The sequence below is a fragment of the Neolamprologus multifasciatus genome, chromosome 6 (genome assembly GCF_963576455.1).
Source record: "Neolamprologus multifasciatus chromosome 6, fNeoMul1.2, whole genome shotgun sequence".
NCBI classification, from domain to species: domain Eukaryota; kingdom Metazoa; phylum Chordata; class Actinopteri; order Cichliformes; family Cichlidae; genus Neolamprologus; species Neolamprologus multifasciatus.
Window position 1 is genome coordinate 33,424,951 of NC_140444.1, and position 24,038 is coordinate 33,448,988.

A 24,038-nucleotide genomic window follows, 5' to 3' on the forward strand; every position below is an offset into this window, starting at 1 on the left:
TATTCTAACCACATCCTGTTATCTCTACTCTTTTATGCTGGAGTAAAGATAACAGCATGCTTTAATATACATTTAAACTACAGTCCGCAGATTGATCCAACAATCAATAGTGTTGATACCAACATACGATATTGGTATTTTAGAGGTTCAGTATGTAGCCCACTGAATAAATAAATCAATATTCTTTGGAAATGAAAAGATATACCTCAAACATGCGCTATGAAAAATGCCTGAACCTTTTCGTGCTAACTGTCAAGTTTATTTTATTTACTGCCTATAGCAGATTTAAACAACAGAAGCTGACCCAAAGACCCTTTAGAGACAGGCACAGTTATATTCCATGTAAGCTGAATTCTGTGTTTTGTTGTATTACTCAGTATTTTGGAAAGTAAAAATCACAGTGATTTATTGGTCATTAAAATGTGTGTGAATCGATACGTTAATGATGATTCATCTCATAAATCACAACACATTACTTTTCCATACATAAGCTGCCTTTATTAGTATCGGCAATACTGACTGTGTATTGACTTGACATCAGATCCAAATCTGCAGTGATTTACATTATCATTATTCACCGGGTATAATAGTCCGACAGGCTCTTCCAAATGCGCCTTTTAAGTGAATAAGCCCTGCGCAGTTGGCGCCGGTGCGGTATGCAATCTAACCTCGAATTATGCGGAAAAGCAAGTTTCAACAACCTCTGTATTTCACTTCCTAGTGTAGAGTTTCATGCCATCCGCTCCGCTCAGCCAGTCCCAGACAGTCAAAGGTGATCTGTCTGCAGAACTGTGAAGACGCACCTGAAGAGTGCCACTAGTGGGCTTTGGGCTCAGCAAACAAAGAGAGATACTGGGACTTTTTGCTGTGGAAACTTTGTGAAGGACATTGAAGTTCACGTTCTTTCTCGTCTTTTTCCATCCCCTTCAATGCGAGGCATACCTCTGCGCTGAGGAGGCCACCTGTGCGGACTTGTCCGCACCCCAAGTAGGGGAGTGAAACCCAAGCAGACACACCTTTCCCTGTTTTTTTTTTTTGGCTATTCACCGCCCCATCCCAGTCTCTACCGCTCTCTGAAAGCGGAGGAATAACAGATCAGCTCGCTGAAATGTCCGCAAATGAAAGATCGACTCGAGCTTTCAGAGAGATCCTGCAGAAGCCTGGAAATGACGCCTGCGCAGACTGTGGCGCACGAGGTAGGTTGGGGGAAAAAAGAAGGAGCCTTTATTAGCTATGAAAGTGGAAAGTCAGACTATGCGGGATCTATGATAACGTTGCTGGTAAAGCCGTTTATTAAAGTGCACCTTAATGTCTCCTTCGTTTTATGCTACAGTCACTACGGCATAGGATTAAATGCTTGCTTAGACCTTTAACATATTTCAAAGGGTTCCAGGCATGCTCGGCGCTGTTCTGACTGTAAGTGTAACAAGGTGAGCTAGGAACGGAGGGAGGAGTTTCCCTGACGGTGTAGAAGATAGCAGCTGAAGCAGTGATGTGGTGTGGTGGGGCCAAGAGAAGAGAAGTTCAGCGCTGATCATGTCTCGACATGCAGTAGAAGGGCCTGCACACACCCTTATCCACTCGAGCTCAGCAGTGGAGGTCTTCTTCGTGATCTTTTTTTGTTTTAGTTAGTTATAGGTTTTTTAATAGAAACTATTTACACAATGGGGACATATGGGGAACTCCATTATAAAGAGGGCATATCTGTATATAAGATGTATAGATAGTGGATAATTAATGATAATAATAACAATAAGTTTTCTTTTGGGCTGTTGTAATGGACTTTTCTTTGTTAAATATATTTTTAGACTGATTATTTGTGCAAAGAAATGATCAGCAGACAATGTAGGTAAATAATTACCTCTGGCCTTTGCCTTTGGATGATGCAAATATAAAGGTATCTATGAGAAAACCAAGAGAAACTGAAGGCCTGTAAGGCCATCTTCCGTGATTGACAGATTATCTAGTCAGTGTGTGGAATGTGTAGTTTAGGTTATACAAGCTATCCATGTGTGAAGGAATAACCTGCTGTGGCAGTTAAAATGGCACAAAGGTATTTTTGCCCAAACATGCTGGCACTACATTTTGTCTGTGTTACAGTATGCTGAGAGCCGTCATGCACAGCACATAATGTGTTTCAGTACATCAGAAGGAAAAAAAACAAAACAATCACTGAATGTATGCCCTGGAGACATGTAAGAGAGATAGTATCTCGCTTCCTAATCTTTGTATAATGAAAAAAAGAAACTATTGGGAAGCCGGACATGCATTGCTGGAGAGGAACTTCCTTGCTCAAAGACAAGTTTTACCGATTCCCAGCATCGGCTCTGGCTACGTTCAAGCATATTTATTTATGTGTCCTTGTTTTTAGAGACTAAAGGGAATCCCTTTATGTTTCTGATGCCCCGTGCGCACGTGGGCTGGTTTCGTTTTACTCTGCTGTGTCTGCCCATTGTGAAACATTGCAAAAAATTAGGCATGAGTATTAACCAGCCAGGCACATTGTATTCCAATCTGCCTTCTACGGTTGGGAAATTAAACACTGCCCTCATTGCTCAGACATCTGTGATTTATACTGATAAGACCAAGCCTCCCTCGCGCTGGTTACTAGGAAATGGTTCTCAGAAAGATAAGACAGTTGTGGCCAGAGCAAAGAAAATGTTTCTCGTATCTTTGAGTTTAGAGGTGAGGCAGATAAATTGCCCTTATAGGTTTCAGGCTTGTCGCTTTGTGCCATTGATCTGGTTGGAAGCTCAGAGATTTCAATATGCTTGCCAACATAAGGCTTGTATTGATTTGGACAAAATGCTTTCTTCTGTTTAGTGTGAGCCTTAAGTGTGAGGCATGTTGTAGTGATAACTGGTTTGTTATATGTTCAAAATTTCCAGCTGTCAGCTGTCTACCAGGTCTTGCAACAGGTGTTGGCTTATATTTACAGAGTTTATGTCGCCTATGTTTAAAGTGCCTAAATTTACAGTATTTAAAGAGCCAAATATGACTGTAAAACAATGTCTACAGTCTCGCACAAAAGAAAGGACTGTTTGGGTCTGTAAATTTTCTTTCCTAGCAAATTTAAGGTGGCAAATTCTATTTATTTATTTTTAATAGCTCACATATTTAGATTTACTTAATGATTAAGTTGAAGAGTGGCCACATTGAGATTACAAGTGGATACTGACACAGGCTCTTGTAGCTAATAGCTGGCTGCTAGGCTTTACCTCTGCTAATCTGAGTCACTGAACTGAGCCTTACAACTATATTTGGTGCTTTTTGATTGATTGATTGATTGATTGATTTGTCTGTTACCTAGGTAGATGTGTGTACCTGTGAAAAGCACACATATACTTAGAAGCTTGCTAATCAAAGTCTGCTAGCATTAGCTAACTTAGCGCCCCCAAATTAGATTATTTCTTGTCTCAAAAACCCCCCCAAAAACTACATTTAGCCTTGCTAAAACACTAACACTGAGGCTTCAAATGTCCATAGATTTTCAGGGTGACATCACAGTGGCTATGTTAATATTTAAATTACTATTATTTCCCGTTGTTGGTGAAAATGTAGCAACGCACTGCTAGCTTGTGTTGGTACCTTGAAATATAGTCTGCACACTGGCATACTGAGAATCTCTGTCACAACAAAAAGGAAGCCCCATCTTCTTATGCTATTAAGCAGTGATGCATTAAAAGTTGTTTGCTAAGTTTAAATCTCAAGGAGATAAAACATAAATTATCAAGCTGGAAGAATGAAAATCATGAATGAAAACACTCCACAGAAGACAACTTAAAGACGTTAACCTGGATTTTTAAAAGAAATATTTTTTACATTTAGCTTTCAAAATGTATGAATAATGTGCACTTTGGACACTACTGGTTTGTTTTTTACTAGCCTTAAGGCTTCTATTCATTTTTCAGTAAATGTATTGGTTGGAAAAATTGACAGACAGCTAGTCAAGAAGTCATACAAGTCATTTAAAAAAGCCCATGCAGAAAACAAACAAAAGAGCAGTGATGCTGTCTGAATCCAGCCTATCAAATATAGACATACTGTCTCTTTTCTTATATCTGATTAAGCTTCAGATTCGGTCTGTTGTGTCTGACAAAGGTAATGCCCTACCACACTCTAACTGTTCTCTCCATCTGTCTCTCTGCAGACCCTAATTGGGGCTCCTGCACCCTGGGAGTGTTCATCTGCCTGGCCTGCTCTGGAATTCACCGCAACATTCCTGACATCAGCAAGGTCAAGTCGCTGACCCTGTCCCGCTGGGAGGACCATGAGTTGGAGGTTCTTTTTACTTGTTTTCCTCCAGCCACGACTGGTTAACCACCTGCTCTCAAGAAACGTTACCAAGTGGTTTCCTTATATGCTTAGACCAGAGCCTAATTATACATTATTTGTTGTTTTTTGTTTTGTGCTCATGGTTTTTTTCCCCTCCATGTATCCTGAAACAATCTTAATAATGATACAGTTATTTTTGGTCATACCAACCAATATATCACCTTTTAAAATGAGCAGTTGAGGGTTTTATTTACACTGTTTGTGCAGTTATTTGTAATCATTAATGGAAACCAGTCACTTTTTTTGTCAGAGCTAGGTCGATGCCCATTGTGAAGTAAGGTGAACTTACCTGTGTAGTCTTTTTTATTAGAGAAGCTTTGGCCTCCAGATCAGGTATGATGCCACAAGTCTTTGATGGGCTCACCTGTGGGCTTTTCACTTTGAGAAGAATCTAACATACACATTTCACAAACCTAGAAGACCAAAAACCACATTTTTAAATAGACAAAAAAAATAGCTTCAAGAATTTTGCTTCAAAATGCTTTATTATAAATCACTATGATAAATCAGTCCTCGGGAATGTCAAAACACTGCATTCCTGCCCACAACATTTTTGTACTGGATTCATGGAAATCAGATAATTAAGGATGTGGGTTCTCTGAACATCTTTATCTTAAAATAGTTGCCAAATCTGTCATCCTCCCATAACTGAAATCGGTTTCCAGTAACATCAGTGAAGATTTATTCTAGGAATTCAATGCTTCTGCTGAGGAGATGAGAAAATGTGTCCTTTAGCTGTAAAACTGTCTATAGCTCTGCCAAGATGTCATTCTCAAATAATATGTCTATGTCATGTATGTGTATGTGTGTGTGTTTTCATAGTTCATGGCTCAGAATGGCAATGAGCTCATGAAGAGCAAATATGAGGCCGCTGTTCCAGTCTATTACTACAAACCAACCCACAAGGACTGCCAGTGAGTAACCATAGTAACACATATGTCACACTCACATAACTTATTTTGAACAAGTTTTTGGAAAAAATGTGCATGCAATGAGTTATTTTTTAGACCTAAGTGTGTTTTTTTTCTTTAAAGAAAAATCTCCTGTTTTCCAGCCAAACTATAAGTATTAACTATAATTAATTAACTATAATTAACTAGAAGGGGAACACTGATATGCTCAAAACACTCGCCCGTGATTGGACGCAATAAACTTGATAATTACACAGTTTAAACGGTTCCTCCCAATAAATACTTTTACATGGAGCTGACTGTTTACATCCATGTTCTCATTTCCCTGCAAAGCTGACGTGTTGTTACGTTGCACTTTATCCCCACACGCTCAGCTTTGAAATCTTTCAGTGTAAAATGAACAGCTATTCACTTCCTGTGGCTGAAATCTACAGGAGCTCTTGGAGATGTTTGTTGAGGGTTTTCTTTTCTTTCTTTTTTTAAACTTTTCTACCTGATTGATTTGCTCAAGCTTGGCCAAGTTGAGGGTGTGCCTGGAAAAGGTTTGCCTCTTCAAGTCATCTCACACAATAGAATTAGGACTCCAGTCTGGGCTTTGACTCTTCCAGGGCACAAATCTTTGCACTGTGTGTGTTTTGAAGTAAGTTCAGTACTTAGCTTATGTATAAAACTCAAGCCAGATATTCAGCCTTTAGTTTGACCCTGTTGAGTCATTTTCCTGCGACATATATGGGGTTAAATTGATTTATTTCTTGGACCGGTTGTAATTATCTAATCTAGCCTTTGCTCTGCAGTGATAATCCACAGGATACAGAGAATCCTAACAGCATTTATTTTTATTAGCATAGAATAAAAGTAGGTGGAGAGTCTAAATCCATTTGATCTGTTTCGGTGAATTGAGTAATTGTTTCAGTCAGCACTGCATTAATGTAATAAAGTTATTATGCAGGGCGGTAGTTGCATCAATACTTTTATTTACCTTTGGCTTTGTTATGTTTTTGTCAGCTTTCTGCTGTGAATCAGTTACTCTTGACCAAAATATTGCTCTGTCCTCAGCCTAACACAGACAATCCAGTCGTTAAGTGATGACGTGATGAATCCTACTTCCGGGCCTAAAGTACTCTGCGTTTAATATGTCTTTTGTGTTGTTAACATGTTTAATGTTTTGTATTTTGTTCTATTTAATCTCAAAAAGCTCCGAAAACAGTCAGTGATCACTGTTGACCTCCCTCGGCTTACCGCCTATCATTGATTTAAGCTCAGTTTTTAAAACCTTAGGATGTCACTACAGCCCAGCCCATGCAGCAGTATATGAATGGCTAACCTCGTATTGTGGATGGATTGTTTCAGTTGTTCTCCTGGCTGAAGTTTGGTCCTTTTACAGGATCCTGCCATGCGATTACATTTGTTCCGGACCACCGAGAACATTCACGTTAACTTTTATCGAGTGGAAAAAAGTTAGCTTGTTTATATTATGCTAACATAGCTGTGTCGCTAGCGGTCATCATATACCAGCTAGCCAAACTTCAGTAACCCTACAAACGTGACTGCTGTTTATTTTTCTGTCTTCATTTATGTTGGAAGTGATAACAGAGCTGTACGTTTTAATTTGTTTCTAAAACCCCGCAGTCAGGACATGCTATATTGTATTTAGATAGAAGCTAGCGAGCTAACTTCCTGCTAACTTCTAACTCCGTTAAATGTCATAAATTCCGTTTTCATGGATGCCTGGAAGTTAAACTCAATTGTTACACCTGGTAGAGCAGAACGCTGATCTTTTTTTATTAAAGATGAAAGACTTTAGACAGTTTTTCAACTCTCAGTAATGCCATAGTGATCGTTTGATATATGGACCTGCAGCGGAGTTTAGGCCCAGACATGGCTAGTGACATCAGACTTAACGACCGGATATCTCTTAAAGAGGTGGTAAATTATTTGCACTCTTTTTGCTGCTATCTTTAAGACGCCTGCGTTTACATATGTTTTCTTCTGTGATTCTAATGTTACAGTGCTTAGTTCTGCCTAGGGAATTGTAAATTTGGTGCTCAAAATGGAGCCAAGTATTGCACCATTTTTCTTTCAAGTATAAATATGCAATGGGGCTGATGTCTCACATCCCATAGTCTAGGCAGGCACTGTGATGGGCTGATAAAGAGGAACAGCTACGCTCCTGAGTGAAATGCTGAACCCTAAACGGGCCATCATTCACTGTGGCCCATGATGTTTTAAAACATGTTACAGAGCTATTTTCACATATTTGTTAGTTTTCAAACTCCAAATATCTGCTGTTGTAAATATAACAAGATGTCCCATTCCCTATATCGAGATTACTCGGATGCTACACATATGAATTTAACCACCCCTAACATATTGCAACATTTACACATTATTGTAGCACACTAACACAGATCCATTAATAGCTACAAACATGACAAACATATATTGTGTAATATGCACCTTTCAAGGGAATTGAAAGAAAGATGAATGTTGCTCTGTTTGCGCAATGTTGAGAAAAGATGGGGAGATGTTTTCATTATGTACTAATCTCTGTAAAAATATGACTAAAAGCCGGAAATACTGGCATCTCTGCTCACTGTGGAAAGGAAAACAGGCTGTATTCTTGTATGCATCTTTTGTCGGGATTGTCCTCCTCCCTCAGACACAGCGTTAACTTCATTTCAATTCTGCTGTGTTTCAATAAACATCCTGGTATTATTGTTTTTGGAATATGTGGAGCTTGTGTCAAACACTCAGAGTGATTACAGAGTAAAGGGCGATAGGAAAGAGACAAGGTTTTGGCACTGCGCTCACAACGTTGAGCCATCCAGGCGTGCCGATTGCACATCCTTTCTGATAACTCATTCTAATGCCAAATAAATAAACACTCCTAGTGGGAACTATCACACACATTATTGCTTTTATTGTTTTTAAATTAGATAGCAATTAATTGCAGACCTATCTGAGAGTGACTGTAATCAGTCTGACACTGACTGAAACAGGCTGCCTTCCATCAGGTGCCCTTTAACCACAAATGTTCGCTCAGTGGTTGAAGCCCTGCAGCCTCATGTTTTGGGCGCTCAGTTGGCAGCTGCAAGTACTCACAATCATTCCCAGCTGCGGAGGTTGCTGTCCTATTTTGACTCTGGTGTGACTGAAGCCTTCGATAGCTTTCTATGATTTATGAATAAAACGATCCTCAGTATTTGGCCTTAGCATTTTGCTAATGGAAAATGCTAACATTTTGCCGATATCCTTTTATGTATTCATTTGGAGATTTTTAGGATGCTTTAACCTGCTCAGTTTGCGGTACATCTTAAAGTAGCATATGCAAGTTCTAATTTACACTGATGCAGTAAATTACAGTCAGACCAGGACTGATCTTTTCACTCAGGAGTGTGTCTGTTCATGTCTATCAGCCCAACGCAGCAGGTGCAATGCTACTTGCAAAGGCAATAATCTGCATGTAATTTCTTTATAACTGCAGGATAGTTGCAATTTAACAAGCTGAAAGAAGATGCTGCCAGACTCATCTTTCTAAAGATTTTAAATGTCACTGTTTAGGAATGTACTTCACATAAAGTAGGAATATTAAAGATTGTTTTGTGAGTCTCCCGTGTTTCTGAATTGGTTTTCATTTTTGGTGTTGTTTGTGTTTACTGTTCACAAAATACACAGGACTATTAGTGTGCTTTTATTGCACAAGCACAAGCTTTGCAAGCTCTGTTTACACTTCATCTGTGTGCTCAGGGTGTTGAGGGAGCAGTGGATACGAGCAAAGTACCAAAGGAGGGAGTTCTCTGAGCCTGGAAACTTCACTTATGAAGAAGGTGAGTGCACAGGTGTATAATGACACAAACCGCCTCGGTGTTATAACACATTCAAATTCATGATTGACCTTGTTGGCTTCCTGCAGGAATAAGAGATGGCATGTTGATGAAGAGAGGGCGGGACAACGGGCAGTTCCTCAGCAGACGATTTGTCCTTTCAGAGAGGGAGGGGACTCTGAAGTATTTTACCAAATGTGATGTAAGAATTTTTTATGACAAGGCTCTTGCAGGTACCACACCTTCTTTGGAGCAGACCTTAAAGACAAAGGCATAGTATCATGCAGACAGCCCCCCTGTGATCTATAATGCAGTATTTTGTTATACACACTCTTATTAATTATGTATACCTACCAAGTGAGAGCAAAATAAGTTCTTGCACCCTTTGCTGCATTCAAGCGTGCTCAGACAAGCTTAACCAACAGTCTGTCCTCTCTGTCAGTGTGGCTGATTCACTAAGCTGTACACCACCCAAACCAATTAGGCCTTGAAGCACTGGGAGCACTTTGTTTGTCACAGTAAACCAGGTCAGGGGAAGAGGGAATAATATATTTTTTTGGGGGAAAGTAGGTGCCATGCTGAATATGCTATAGCAAACAATTGAAAACAAATCGCATGCAGTGTGAGAAGTAGTAAATGTAAAAGTGTCATTAGATTTCGTTTTAGATTTTCTATGCTGTTAGGTTGGTTGGAACTCAGGAAAAGCTTGAGGTATGCAAAATGTTCAGCTCCAACTGGCTGCTCCTCAGCCAGTTTCACATTTCTTGCTGATTTATCATGCTCAAGAGGCAAAACTCAAACCAAGTAGGGAAATTGTCATCAACTGTCAAATCTTTCATAAATAACTATAGCTGTATTTGTTCTTTGTGAAAGGCAAGGACAAAAGAACAGACATAGATTCAGCTTCCAAAGATGCCCATCTAAATTCAAGTCAGGGAAGATTAAAGCACAGCGTCCACAAACATGTTTGCTGGGATTAGTGTCGGTCTTAGAGATGATGGTTATCAGTGATGCGGACCGATGTGTAGATAATAGCTTTGAATGCAGTGACACAACACAAAATACAGGCTTAGGGTGTGATGCCATAGAGATACTCACTGCATCCATATACATTTTTTCTGGTTAAGCAGTGATGAAAAAAAGTTATTTTTTTATTACCACGCCTGTTCAAAACCGTAAAAGTGTGATTATCCCAGAGAGAAATATTTATTCATTGAAGACCACAAAAGAAAATTGCAAGATTATTTCTTTTTGGAATCTCTGAGGCCTTTTCTATAAAACATGATTAACAAGAGTGGATTTTCATGTGCTCTATATATTTGTGATTTGGCATAGCAACACTTTTTTGTAGCACTTCACCCCCTGAATCCCAAATTCATTTCACTGTAGTAATTTATCAGAGTGTGTCCACAAGATGCATTAGGCAACATATGTTTTACACATATAGCAGGAACAAGTAACAACAGCCTTGGTTAGAAAATCTTTTATTTCAATTAATCATGTTAATTATCATGTTAAACAACATAAAACGTGGAAATAATAGGTCAAACAGCTCTAACCATGGCTTATTATGAGATCTATCTATCTATGCAAACTGCTGCATTTCATACAAATACACAGTCATTTCCCTCTTGTTTCCTGCAGGCTAAGGAGCCCAAAGCAGTGATAAAGGTGGACAGCATCAATGCAACCTTCCAGCCAGACAAGATAGGAAACACCAACGGCCTGCAGATTACTTACCTCAAAGACTACAGCACCCGAAATATGTTTGTCTACCATGAGACTGGCAAGGTCTGCATTTCTGTAATCGCTGGTTTATAATCAATCAGCATGTAGTAAATGTCCTAAAAGTCCTAAGGAGAAATAGTGAGGACTTTTGCACTAAAGCAGTGTGAACCTCTCGGGCTGAATGAATGCAATACCTTTCTTTTTCTTACAGAAAATCTAAAGCTTTTTTTGTGTATTCTTGACTGTCCACTGATTTAAACAGCAGAAGGTGGTATCGGATATCATCTGTCAGATTAAGAGACAGACGTGTTCGAAACTACCTGGCTCTTGTCATCGGGGGAGAGTCTCCAAACCTTTACAAAACCATCTGTACCAATTTGTGCAGGCTGACGGAATCCATTAGCAGATGACATTCAAGCACGGCATCCATTATTCTGTGTCACTCAGACCACATTGAAACATATGGAGCAGTTCAGAACTGCCATCAGGCTGAGGAGTTATTTGTAGCAGACTCGAGTCTCCTGCAAAATCACATCAGTATCATAAAATCCCTTCTGATTTGGAAAGTCATTGTTCCAGTCTATAAATGCTGTTGCACATTTTGGCATAAGAAAACTCATATATTACTCATATATATCTATATATGAAAACATATAAAAGATAAAAATTGAAAAAAATAATGATACAAAGTACAAAGAAGGAAAATCCACGTGGTAAACAGTGGTAAACTGTGGTAAACTGGTAAATGCTAGTAAAACTGTCTTCAGTGTGCTTTCCTGAAGTGTTTTACCGATTTCTCTACAGCTATAAAACCTTGTAGTGCTTTTATTCCTCATAATAACAAGTGTACACATGTCACAACTATGTTTTATATAACTCAGCTGTTTCATTTGGGTTTTGGCTAACAGGTAAATTCACACAGCCAGTAGCTACCTACTAGCTATTATATATGCTAACTGTTGCTAAACTGAACTATTTGTGCTGAGTTGGTGTATTTTGGATAATTTTAATGCAATTATGTGACAAATAACAGAACTTGCCATACAGTTATTGTACTAACAGACAGACATCTGTTCAGTTCAGCTAAAAAGGCTTTCATCTTTTTAGCATGTTGTAGCTTAGATTATATGCCAACTAGCCCAACTTCACTAATCCTCCAAACATTGCTGGTATTTAGTCTTCTTCGCTTATGTCCAAAGTGAAAGCAGAGCCATAGGTTTTAGGGGGGTTTTGTGGGGGTTTTTTAGAAATAGTTCAGCCATAACATGGTATCATCTTTAGGTTAAAACTAGCTAGGTAACCACCTGCTAGCTTCTTACTGTCAGAGTTAGCGTTGGACCCAGAAATTGTTGATGACATCAGACTTAACAAATGCATAGGTGCTAACAAAGCTTGCAAGCATTAGCTAAACACTTGCCCCTCACACTCTGGTTCAGACATGTTCACTTCTGACTCAACACATCAAAAAGGCAAAATCTTAAAGTAGAGGCTTCAAAACTGGATTTGACAAGCCATTTCATGTCATAACGAGAGCGATAATCATGCTTTAGTCAGTGAGGTTAACATTTTTGGCTGCTTCTGGATTTTCCTATAATTTGGTCCAAAAAATAAAAAATGTACCTCCTCTTTTCTAAATCTCAACGAGAAGAGAAATAGAGTAAGAACTAAATACTGTCTTTTTTTATCCTCTAACCTTTCAGGAGATTGTAGACTGGTTTAATTCAATTCGTGCTGTTCAGCTTCACTATCTAAAGGTGGCCTTTCCCGGGGCAACCGATGCTGAGGTAAACACACACATGCACGCCCACCTACCTTAAAATAAATATTTACATTGTTTTTAGGTTTCTTTTAATAGGTAGGCTTATGAATATTGTGTCTGAAGTGTAGAACTCAATTACACTAAAACAATAATATTCTTATAATATTCTTTATTTTTAATCCCATTGTTTTTTCTTTTGGCTTGTTGCTCTTAGCTGGTACCCAGACTTACCCGAAACTTTATCAAGGAAGGATATATGGAAAAGACAGGTCCCAGGGCAAGTAAACATTTATGGATTCATTCCTCTTTTTGCTTTATTTAGCCTTTCCATTTCCTTCTATTTCAGAACAATAAAAAGAATAAAAGCACAATTTGCTAAATATACTTAAAAATAAGGAAGAGGTGCATACTTGGTGTTGGTGGTGTCTGCTTATTTTTTTTAACCACATGCTTGCAGTTTTTGTCTCAACAGTGGGTCAATAGACCCGGTTAATAATTTACATTAAATCCACTGTACTTTACTTGTTAATAGCTCTCAAGTAGGTAGTAGGAACTGTGCTTTATACCCTTACATCAGCCTACAAATTATATACATTTCTCTGAGCCATAATCAGCAAGCCTGCCATTTTACCAGAGATACAGACGAGGTTATGTAGGTGCCCTAATGCATCTGTCTCTGCAATAGCGAGACTACTGTCAGTCCCACCTCCTCAAATAGGAAGGTTTGGGAAGCACTCCTTATGGTCATAACTCATATCTGTCACACTCTGATGACCAAGTGTGGGACTTCCCTAAATCTGTCTTTAAAATGGCTTCAGATTTGTCATTGCTATCCAGCCATCATTTATTGCTGATAACCAGACCTCTCCTGGAATCTAGAGAAAGCATGTGATGATGTGATATGAAGGTCCCAAGAGAAGAACTTCTACTGCATGAGGAAGTCAGGAGTAGCAGAGAGGTTTGTTAGGCTGGTGCAGGACATGTGTGAGGACAGCACAGGACAGTAGGAGTGACAGATGGGTTAAAGGTAGGAGTGGGATTTCATCAGGGATCATCTCTGAGCCCCTTCTTGTTTGCAGTAATGATGGATAGGTTGACAAATCAGACCAGGTAGGAGTCCACGCGGACTATAATGTTTGTGAGAGTAGAGAGCAAGTCGAAGACAGCCTGAAGAGGTGGAGGTATGTGCAGGAGACAGAATGAATGAAAAAATACATTATTAGTGTGACAGATGAGGGTGATGGGGACAGGGTGAGATGGAGGGAGGTGATTTGTTGTGGTGAATCAGGAAACGACCTACTCTGGAGCTATGCATACATCTTAACACAGAGGCAGGCTCGGTAAAAATTTATTATTTACAGCCGGCAAATGTGAGGTGGTGTTCTTTTAGTAGTCATGTAGCAATGATGCAACTGCAGTGCCTAGATGGTTACCACTTTAAAACAAGATTTTCAGTTTAAATAATCTAGAAGAGATCTTATAGATAACTTCTTAAAGGGAAAAATGTTAAAATCCCTTATTTATTGAATTTAGCAAAATAAATACCTCAGCCAAATTTGAGTACCAAACCAGGATCGAGACAAACTTTCTATTCAACAAGTCAGACACAGTTCCTTCCTTTAAATCTTCAGTGATCCCAGCTCTCACTCTCCCATCGTTAATTGAATAGGAGCTGGGATAATAGGCTAACGAGTTGAGCCGTCAGCGCGTCTGCCTTTCACCTCTGCCTAACAGGCTGAGTGACAGCTGAGAGCACCTACTTGCATCTGTGTGACAGGGAATGAAGGGCTTCCAGCTGAGGCTGGACTAAATTCCCAGGTGTCAAATGCACACACGAAACACAGACGTGCAAAGAGGGGATTTGTACACAGGCACGTACTCACGCACGGTTGCACAGACAGGCAGCTGTTGTAACACAGAGGAATCATTCAGACACAAGTACCTGCACAGGAAACAGCAACCTGATCCTCAGCGAAACGAGCGACTCTGCATTCAGAGGCATGCAAACGCAGACACTCGGTTTAATCTGGGTCTGTCGGGCTGAGAGATGAAAGGCACCAACTTGCTGCGTTGGGCTGATTTACTAAATGGATGTCATAATTCATTTCCTTCCTTGTGGAAGGAGTCGGCTTGCAAAATGAGAAGGGAATAGTCAGTTGTTCAGCACAATGACAATATCAAACACTTTTACAAGCACCGTTTGGCAGCAGTCGGGGACCCGAGCGTCCTGATTATTTGAAAAGAGCTCAAGCTGCTTGTGCACTTCAGTAAACTCTCCAAAGGTGCCGTGCTTCGCTTTTCTTCGATAGCTGCTTTCACAGTGGATTTGAAAATGCAGCACTCGTGTAAAGTTTCAGCCGTGACAAGTTTTCAAATTAAACACGAGTGCTATGAGAGAAGTGCGATAAACATTCAGGTGGGAGTTGTCAAGAGGAAACCTGTTTGACAATGTTAAGTGCCTAACAATAAGGAGTGCTTTCATATCACCGTTGAAAGCTCGAGATCAGCTTTAACACACATTCATGGCTAAATCACATATACAAAAGCAGGCTACACCCCTCATTCATGAAAAGTAAAGTGTCCTTGCAAAATGGTTAAATTAGACTGCACAGTTAGGATAAAAACAGTCATTGCATGCTCTCAAGGTTTCCATCAATTTTCAGTATTTAAATGTTGTATTTGATACAAATTTGTTTACAGCTGACATGATTAGTCTCCAATGAGTAACAGCTCCATTTTTATATATTGCATATCATAGACTATTGGTCGGACTAAATTTGAAGACCTTGTTTTGAAGTGTTGGAACTTACGGTCTTGCAAGATCACACAAATGGGACAGACTCACTTTTCTTATTTAAAAGCACAATGCTGCATTGTATCTTTGTGCAGTCTTTCTCAGTCTTTGTCTGTTTTACTCACTCGTCTGCCTCTTTGTCTACATAGCAAACAGAAGGTTTCAAGAAACGCTGGTTTACACTGGACCAAAGGCGGCTCATGTACTTCAAAGATCGACTGGTATGTCTTCTTTACAAAGACCTGCACACATCTGAAAGACTGCTGTATTTTAGGCATGTGGTTGGTTCACTCTGACCACAAATTGTGGAGCACAGAGGTGCCTTGATGCAGCCTGGAATGTGCTACACTGACACTTCTACACACAACGCTGTGTGCAGACACCCTATTTTATCAGATAGCTGATGTTGAGTGATGCTGAGATGTTGTTTAAGAAAATCCTGAATGATTACAGACAATTTTATTATCATACAGACTTTGCCAAAGAGGGGGTATCTCAGATTACCCAAGTCTGAGTTAAAAACTTTAGATAATCAAAGCAGATTATTTAAGTGTTGCTGGTGATGCAATAGTTCAGTGGAGAGGTGTAATAATTATAGATGCTAAGTTACTGAATTGTCCAACTTACCCCGAGAGAGACAAGGAAATCTAGAAGATGAAAGAAAGAGGAAGTCTAGTGATAATCTAGTGTGTGTGTGTGTGTGTGTGTGTGTGTGTGTGTGTGTGTGTGTGTGAGCTTTGCAAAACATGGTAGTTTTAAACCACCATATTTTACATGCTCAAACTTTGACACAAGAGCACATATTTCAAACGCTTTTTAAGTAAAAATGCTAAACATTTCCTCATTTCAGCCTCAGTTCAAGTGCTTTGAACTGAGGCTGAAATGATTTGCTGCTTTTTAGTTCAGGTGCTTTAGAGCCATCGTGATGTCAAATCCCATAACAAAGCATCTGAAACAGGGTCAGCTTCATTTCAGAAAACTTCTGGTGATGCCTTGGGGTTCCTAAAGTGGCTAAGATATGCAAATTAACAGAATGTCTTGCAGTTGAAAGATGCACGTTTTACTCCCTTGGCCACTACCACATGCTTTCCTCAAAGCATTATGCTGTAATTCAAAGGCTGTATTTGTGTGAATGCAAAGCTTTAAAAACAAAAGCGAAGCAAAATGCCCTTTCTTAGATAGGTGATGAGGAAAAAAGAAGATGATGAAGAAAAGAAAACATGCAAATAATAATGAGCTTTTATTTTGAAGAGAAAAAAGAGGAAATAAACTAAGTTTGAAATATTCTTCCAATTTTGCATTTTCACATAACAAATATTGCCACTTTATCACTGTTGCTCCCAAAATGAATCACTGAAACCTACAACACAAACACTTGAAAGTGACCAGGTGTAAATATAATCATCGTTTTACACTTTATATTGTTACTGTGGGGCAAATGCTTGGTTACCCAGTATTACAAACCGTTTTGATTTGGAATCATAATAACATACTAAAATAAATAATTTAGTTTATAGGATAGCAGATTATTGTCCTATAGTAGTGTGCAAAATCTTTAGTAACTTCACATTTCTTCACATATATTATCTTGAGTAATAGTTCTCCGGCTTTCTGAGGGTGTTTCATAGCGTGTCTTTGAACATTGGTAACTTTTCACTCATTTTCAAGCCAGTCTTTGTACCTGACCATCAGAGTCTTACATTTGAATCATTCAAGCCTAAAAAAGACCTAACTCATAGGATGAACTAACTTTGTGTCCACTCATTACAGACAACCACATTTCTTCGGTCACTTTTTCCTGTCACATAAACACAAGATTTTTTCCAGTTTCTTTAACTGAACCCATAAAAATGTCACAGATAACACAGTTTAACAAGCATGATATTGTACTTTTGCACTAAGAGTTGTTAGGTGTAAACACGACATATCTCAACCGGGTGTGCAGTGTGTCCTTAAAGAAATTGAGGAAACCTGACAAAAGACGAAGTGGCAAGCTACAGTACATGAACAGCATCTGAAAGTCATGTTGTTAAGGAATAGCAAGAAAACAAGATCTGATGCAGGACCTGAAACATGCATCTGGTCTTTCAGCTGAACCATCTACTTTTTGATGAAGCCTCAATAAAACTGGTCACAGTGTAAATGAGGTTATCAAGAAGGCATTCTTTGGCACAATGCACAAAGGAACACTATTAGTCACTGACTGGTCTCCTCGCAGAGTCTGGTTCTCAACACTGAAGCAATGTGGAATCGCCTCATCAGAGAACAGAACAAAAAGCAGTGAAAATAAAGATATTACAATAAAGCTTTGAGAATTTTTAAGAGACTTCAGGCTGTTTAAAGAATAGAAATATTGACTTTCAAGCTTGTTAGAATAGTAGTGTGCCGTTATGGGTGCATGTCTGATGCAGGGGCATTAACACCTTTCTTATATCACCACTCTGAGGACCGATGAGCGTTGTCAACAGGTTTACTGACATTCAAAAGGGTAAAACTAGGGATGCAGTATCGGGGCCGATACTGTAAAATGTGTGTGTACTCATACTCGTAAAAGTTAACTGATACCATGAACCGATACTAACTTATTTCATTAATCAGAAGGTGGCTTGTCATTTTTGTTGTAGTTTTTAGATTGGCCACTAGGGGGACATCCCGTGCTAAACAGGCACAGGGTTAGATGAGTCAGACTGGCAGCTCCAGATAAAAAAAGAGAAACTGGAGGCTGCTGTAGCTAGGCTAAACAAAATGTCAGCAGTGTGGACCGGAACAGCCAACTTTAACTCAGGTTTTTGAAAAGCGATGAAAAATGTCAAGAGAAAATCCACGGGCAGTTTAAATAACAGAGGCTCTGACTCATTTTATTACTCTGGATGACCAGCCAATGCCAGTCATTGAAAACATAGGATTCTTCTCAGCATACTCGAGCTGCGATATGAAATTCCCAGCCGCCCACACATCAGGGAGATAATGGTGCCAAAACTTTCTGAAGAGGTAAAGACAAGCAGTGTGTGCGATGTCAGTCCTTGGTTTAACGGCACAGTGGACTGATGATCCACGGGCAGATGGGGAGTTCGTTTGTCAATGCCAAATACTTTCGTTATTTTGTTTGTTTGTTTACAATATGGACACTCTGCAACAATTTAAGTTTATTTTATTCTCAAACCTAATTTGTATTTATTTTATTCCAAACAGAAGTGTTTATTTATTATTCTGAAAGCTCGAGACAGTGCCAATAGTTCAGTGATATTTTTGTTAAATTACAATGTGGAGACTCTGCAATAATTTAACAGAAGTGCTTATTTTTCACTTGAAATTTTTTTGTGGTGATTTTTATTAAGATATTATTTATTATCGGCAGAGAATAAAGTAAAACCTGTCTTCCAATTCATTGCATTTGTGTGTGTGTCTGTGTGGTAGAAGTATCGTTTTTTTTACTCTTTATCGGCAAGTACTCAGATCCAAGTATCGGTATCGTATTGGTTTGAAAAAATTGGTATCGTTGCATCCCTAGGTAAAACTAAAAACAAGACAAAAAAATACAGTTATTATGCTGCACATATGTATGTCATATGTATTTATATACCACCCTCCTACTACATAGCATATGTCTAATTATGTAAACTTTTTAAACTACTACTGATGCTATCCCAGACGACCTCCAAAATCGCAGGTAACTAGCTTAACAAAAGGACTAGCTTTACAGCCAAATACTGCATTAGCGGGAAACATATTGCACAAAAAACAAAGTTGCAACTTATACTTTAAGTACATACCGGCGATACAACCATAAACAGAAGATGTGGACAGTATTTTTTCCAACAGGCCACCATAAACCGTGCCGATATGTTTCCCTTCTTCTTGCTCACTTGCTTTGCTTGACTGAGCAAAGCAGTCCTGTTCAATAAATGTTTTTCCAAAATAAAGCCGTTTCTAAAGTGCATTACTTGGAGCAACCACAGAGAGCGCTGTAAACACATAATAAATAACAACTGACTGAGAATTATATTTTAGTGATACATTTTACAACTTTTAGTGATAACAGAACAAGTAGAAACTCTGTTTTTGCCTTAAATACTGTATTTCAATGCATGTTTGTGCACATTTTAAAAAATTGCTGCACCTACTTCCCATTTTCCTAACAAAATGTAAAGAAATAAGGGGTGTATATCTTAATCAACACTCTCATATACATGATGACAAGTCTATACAGCTGACTTCTTTTTCTCTTATTCTCTACGTGAAGGATGCCTTTGCCAAAGGTGAAGTTTTCCTTGGGAACAAGAACTATGGTTACAGTGCCTCCTCCGGCTTGCCTGCTGGCACCCACTGCAATGGTGCCTTTGAATATGGTATCACCATACAAACACCTGACCGCTGCTTTCTGTTTACTTGCGAGACAGAGAGTGACCAGCAGGACTGGCTGAAGCACTTCAATGATATCATGAGTGCTCAGATGTCCCCACAGGAATATACAAGTAAGACTTTTATATTCTAAGTAAAACTAAAAATCTATTTATTGCTTTTTCTTTTTTTGCAAATGGCTTTTCATGTTATTTAAATGATCGTTATTAATTACAGCACCAACTACAGTTTGTCCGTAACAAACACCATGTTTTACCATAAGGTGCTCAAAAGTGCATGTGGGATCGGGATAGCTTAGGTTGATTTTGTAATTATAGATCTTCAGTCATATCTGTGGCCATGTTTCTTGGACATTCAGTGAAATAATGGAGCTGCGCTGTCAAATCATCATCACTTGATGGAGAGTTGGATTAGGCGTTGGGGAAAGATGCTAGACAGGCCTGGTTTACCCAAACGTATAGTGAGTTTGAGCTGGGAGCTAAAACAGAGGCCACAGTTCGTGAAATCTTCAATTACCACCTCTAACAAAGCGTTAGTTTTCTGAGGGAGACTGGGGGCACGAAGTATGAGTAGACCAAATCAGCACCACCATTGCTAAGTCAATGTAATGTAGCTTTGCAGTGGGTAATGGGACTGAACAGAAACCTGTATGCAGATGGACACCGATCTTGTCCACCCAACAAGATTTGTCCTGAATTAATTAAGGCTCTAGGTGTTGTGGGCCTGTCTTGGTTGACATGTCTCTGAAATGTGTTTGGGGCTGTGGCTCTGGATTGGCAGACTGGGGGTGACCAGAGGGTTGCATGGATATCACTTCTCAGCCTTCCAAAGAAGGCCTATGCCAGACTGCTCGAGAAGGACTTAGACCTAGAGAAAGCATTTGATCACAGCCTCAGGATCTCATCTTTACCATTTGAGGATGATGTGTTTATGTTGGTTTCATCATGTGGCTTCATCAGCTTACACTGGGGCAATTTTCAGCCGTGTGTGCAGTGGCAGGAATGGGAATTACCACCTTTAAGCCCAAGGGTACAGTTCTCACCTGGAAAAGGGTGGAGTACCCACTCAAAGTCTGAGATGAGTTACTTGTCCAAGTGGAAGTACTCCAGGCCAAATTCACATGTGAAGGGAGAGTGGATTGACAGAGAGATAGGTGCAGCATCAGCAATGATGCAAAGGTTGTAATCAGTTATGGTGAAGAAAGAGGTGAAAGCAATTTACCGGTTGATCTATGTTCAACCATGGCCACAATCTTTGTGTAGTGATTGAATGACTGCATATAAAAGCTGTGGAAATTAGTTTCCTGTGAAGGTTGGCTGGACTCAACCTCAGAGATGGGATGATGAGTTAAGTCATGCAAGAGGGAATTCTACTCTTCTACATCTAAAGGATGTGGACTGGTTTGGGTATTTGACTAGGAAGCCTCATGGATGCCTCCTGAACAAGGTGCTTCAGGCATGTTCATCTATGCATGGATGAATGCATGGATGGATGGATAGATGGACAGCGACGTGTCCCTCAAAAACACCTGCCAAATCATACATACTTATTTTGTTTAAGGTACATTGCTATAGCCTTTGTTCAATTTCAGTGACTGTTAACATGCTTTTCCTTGATGCTTGAATGCTTCCCACACACTCATAAAAAGAGTAGACTAATTATTTTGCATCCCTTTTACATCTGTGTGGGCTGTGATTGGTGCATTCTCAGTTTTAAAAACAGTTTTCAGGTAAGCTTATTGGTTTGTATAATTTTTCAAAATCAACTTTGTATTTGAATAAACATGGTGGCCAAATTTTTATTAACTTTCCTGGTCCAAAATGATTGTTCCAGTCTGCCACATCAGACTTTTTGGCATTATTTACTAGTGTTTGATTTTACAGCTTGAGAAGGACCAAGCCTTCATTTTAAGAAATTGTGTTGTCTTTACAACAATTGTGTAAAGAAGGTAAAAAGAAATCCTCAGAAATATTAGTATTAGTAAAAAAGCTTTGTGCATATCAAAGATAGCATTTAATTTAAGAAAGTTTCAAACACACTAGTTAGTGTACTCATTTCCACAAATGTATCCTTCTAGTTTATGGATACACATACATGGGTATTTTTTAAAACAGTGATTTTCCGCTATGTTTTTGAAAATATCTCCATCCACACAAAAGTACAAAAAGCAGCATCAAGCACAGCCAAGAAAAACCAAAGTGTAATACAATAATACAATATAATAAAATACACAATACAACATGGTGCACTGTCTGATGTCAACAAGTCTTTATAAAGTTTTGAGTGACTTAAAGTGTTATTTATATATGGATGAAAGGCCAAAATGTGTAGAAAAAGCTAAATTTACCAAAATATCTGTGCACGTGTAGAAATGGCCTTTAAGTCCAAAGTTTGTATGTTAAGATTATTAGTCTAATAAGTAGATGTGTTGTCATGTTAACTGACTGACAGTAACAATAACTCCATATTTAGCAATAAATGTTTACTGTGTTCTTGGGGCACGTGTTAGCATACATGCTAATTAGTGCTGAACATAAAGTACATCATGGCAGTTTACATTTGTTCACATCTCAAAGTTTTAATGACAATACCAATAAAAACCAGTCATACAAATTGACTGGTCTTTATGGGTTAACTGAACATCTAAATTCCTAACTTTGGACTTTCTTTTTTTTTAAGTGGAGGCCACATTCAGGCATAAGCACTGATGGATCAGAAGCCTGAAGAACCACCTCCCCTCTCAGTTCATGACCAGTGTGACAAAAGACCTGCTTTGCTTCTGCGTCATGGACCTGGAGTCTCAGCTTCTTTGTTACTGTGGTCACACTGGAGCTTGCTTCATAATTCTAATGGGATGACAGGATGTTAAGAATGCAAATAAGAGAAAGTATTGACTGATAAGACCATAGTATTGTCAATGATATTAGCTTTTATTGGTGAAAGTGGTAAGATAAAATTACTTACGGTTCAACCAAATTTGTAATTTTTTTTTTTTTTTTTTAACTTACAAATGCATTCTTTGGGCTCATGGTCATGGTGGTCACTGCCCATATCAAATACTATGTAAACAAAATAATACTATCCATTGTTTCTCGTGGACCTGTGGTATGCTATGTAAATACTGCTGTACAAAATAGGGACAGTAGAATTAAACGTATGTCAAACATATATTCTAACAAAAAACACTTTCAAAGTTAGAAGTATTTGCTTTGGTCCTCTTGTATTAAGTATAATGTATTGTGATGATTGGGTAACGCTAATGAGGTGCAGGTAGTCAAATATGCCCGTTTTCACAAAAGACATTTTGACATGTCACAGTGAGAAAATCACAGGTGAAAATTATACAGTTAATGACACCTGAATTTAATTTTCTGACTTGGTTTGTTCAGTTACTGACAGTTGAATGGAGCGGTGCTTTTGGTACTGTGATAATTCCAAATGTCTGCTGTGAAAAAAGACATATTAGTCAAACAGGAACAGACCATTTATCATCCAGTTACTGTGGGTACAATCAAACTGAGGTATGTGTAGGGTTTTTTGTTTTTTGTAATTTTATTCTTTTAATTAAAAGCAATATAACATTTCTTTAATCATCTATTTTGCAAGTAAAGCCAACACAAATGTATATATTTTTAAAGTCGTCTGTCAAAGATCTGTTGGAAAGACAATAAAGCAGGTTTGCAGAAAAGCTGTTAACACTACAAAACCTTGGATGGTGTAACAGCACCTTCATGTGGCATAAAGTGCATATATATTCAAATCTTTTTTTTTTTAAATAGACAAGAATGCCATTAAGTTATTTTGTCTACATTGTCATCAGTGTCAAAAAAAAACCCCAAATCAGACATTTGAGCGCAGACATGCTGCAGGACCCGATGCGCTGTCTACACCGGCTCTCTCTTACCCTTTACCCGCCCCTGTTGCTTGTCTTGTTTTTCTATGGTGTATTGATGGTCATGTGCTTTTTGTGCTGATGTGTTTTTTCTGTTATCAAACTGTTCTCCCACTAGGAGCTCAGTCTGAGTGGAGTTTTTTTTTCTCCTCCTCTTACCTCATGTTATGTATTTTCATTGTTTTTTTCCTATCAGCCTACCTTTCTGACATGTCTCCCCAATGTGATGTTTGTGTAAAGTTGGTCAGAAGGTTCCTTTGTAAGTGCGCATGCGCCACTAGCGTGCTGCCTGCTGTAACCCTAATTTCCTTCGGGATTAATAAAGTATTCTGATTCTGATTCTGATTGAGTTGACACTTTTTCTTTCTTCGCTTCCTTCATCTGGTTAAAAGGTATTCGTCTATGTTGATATGTGCATTTTTAAGCATATGCT

General features: G+C 38.8%; 1 protein-coding gene across 1 annotated transcript; it reads left to right on the plus strand.

Moving 5' to 3' along the window:
• Positions 1-740: 740 nt before the first annotated feature.
• Positions 741-23,944, plus strand: LOC146517447 (arf-GAP with dual PH domain-containing protein 1). The gene is made up of 11 exons (XM_085163306.1): positions 741-1,196; positions 4,151-4,281; positions 5,158-5,249; positions 8,994-9,073; positions 9,160-9,272; positions 10,715-10,861; positions 12,499-12,582; positions 12,772-12,834; positions 15,501-15,572; positions 19,595-19,826; positions 22,393-23,944. Exons 1-11 carry the CDS (start codon positions 1,109-1,111, stop codon positions 22,419-22,421), a joined length of 1,131 nt encoding a protein of 376 aa, XP_085019432.1. The 5' UTR covers positions 741-1,108; the 3' UTR covers positions 22,422-23,944.
• The last annotated feature ends 94 nt before the right edge of the window (positions 23,945-24,038 follow it).

Bases quoted from the DNA above. Each gene is read 5' to 3' on its own strand.
- LOC146517447 (XM_085163306.1), top strand. From the start codon at position 1,109: ATGTCCGCAAATGAAAGATCGACTCGAGCTTTCAGAGAGATCCTGCAG. The intron at 9,273-10,714 runs GTAAGAATTTTT...TGTTTCCTGCAG, and splicing joins AGTATTTTACCAAATGTGAT to GCTAAGGAGCCCAAAGCAGT. The intron at 12,583-12,771 runs GTAAACACACAC...TGTTGCTCTTAG, and splicing joins CCGGGGCAACCGATGCTGAG to CTGGTACCCAGACTTACCCG.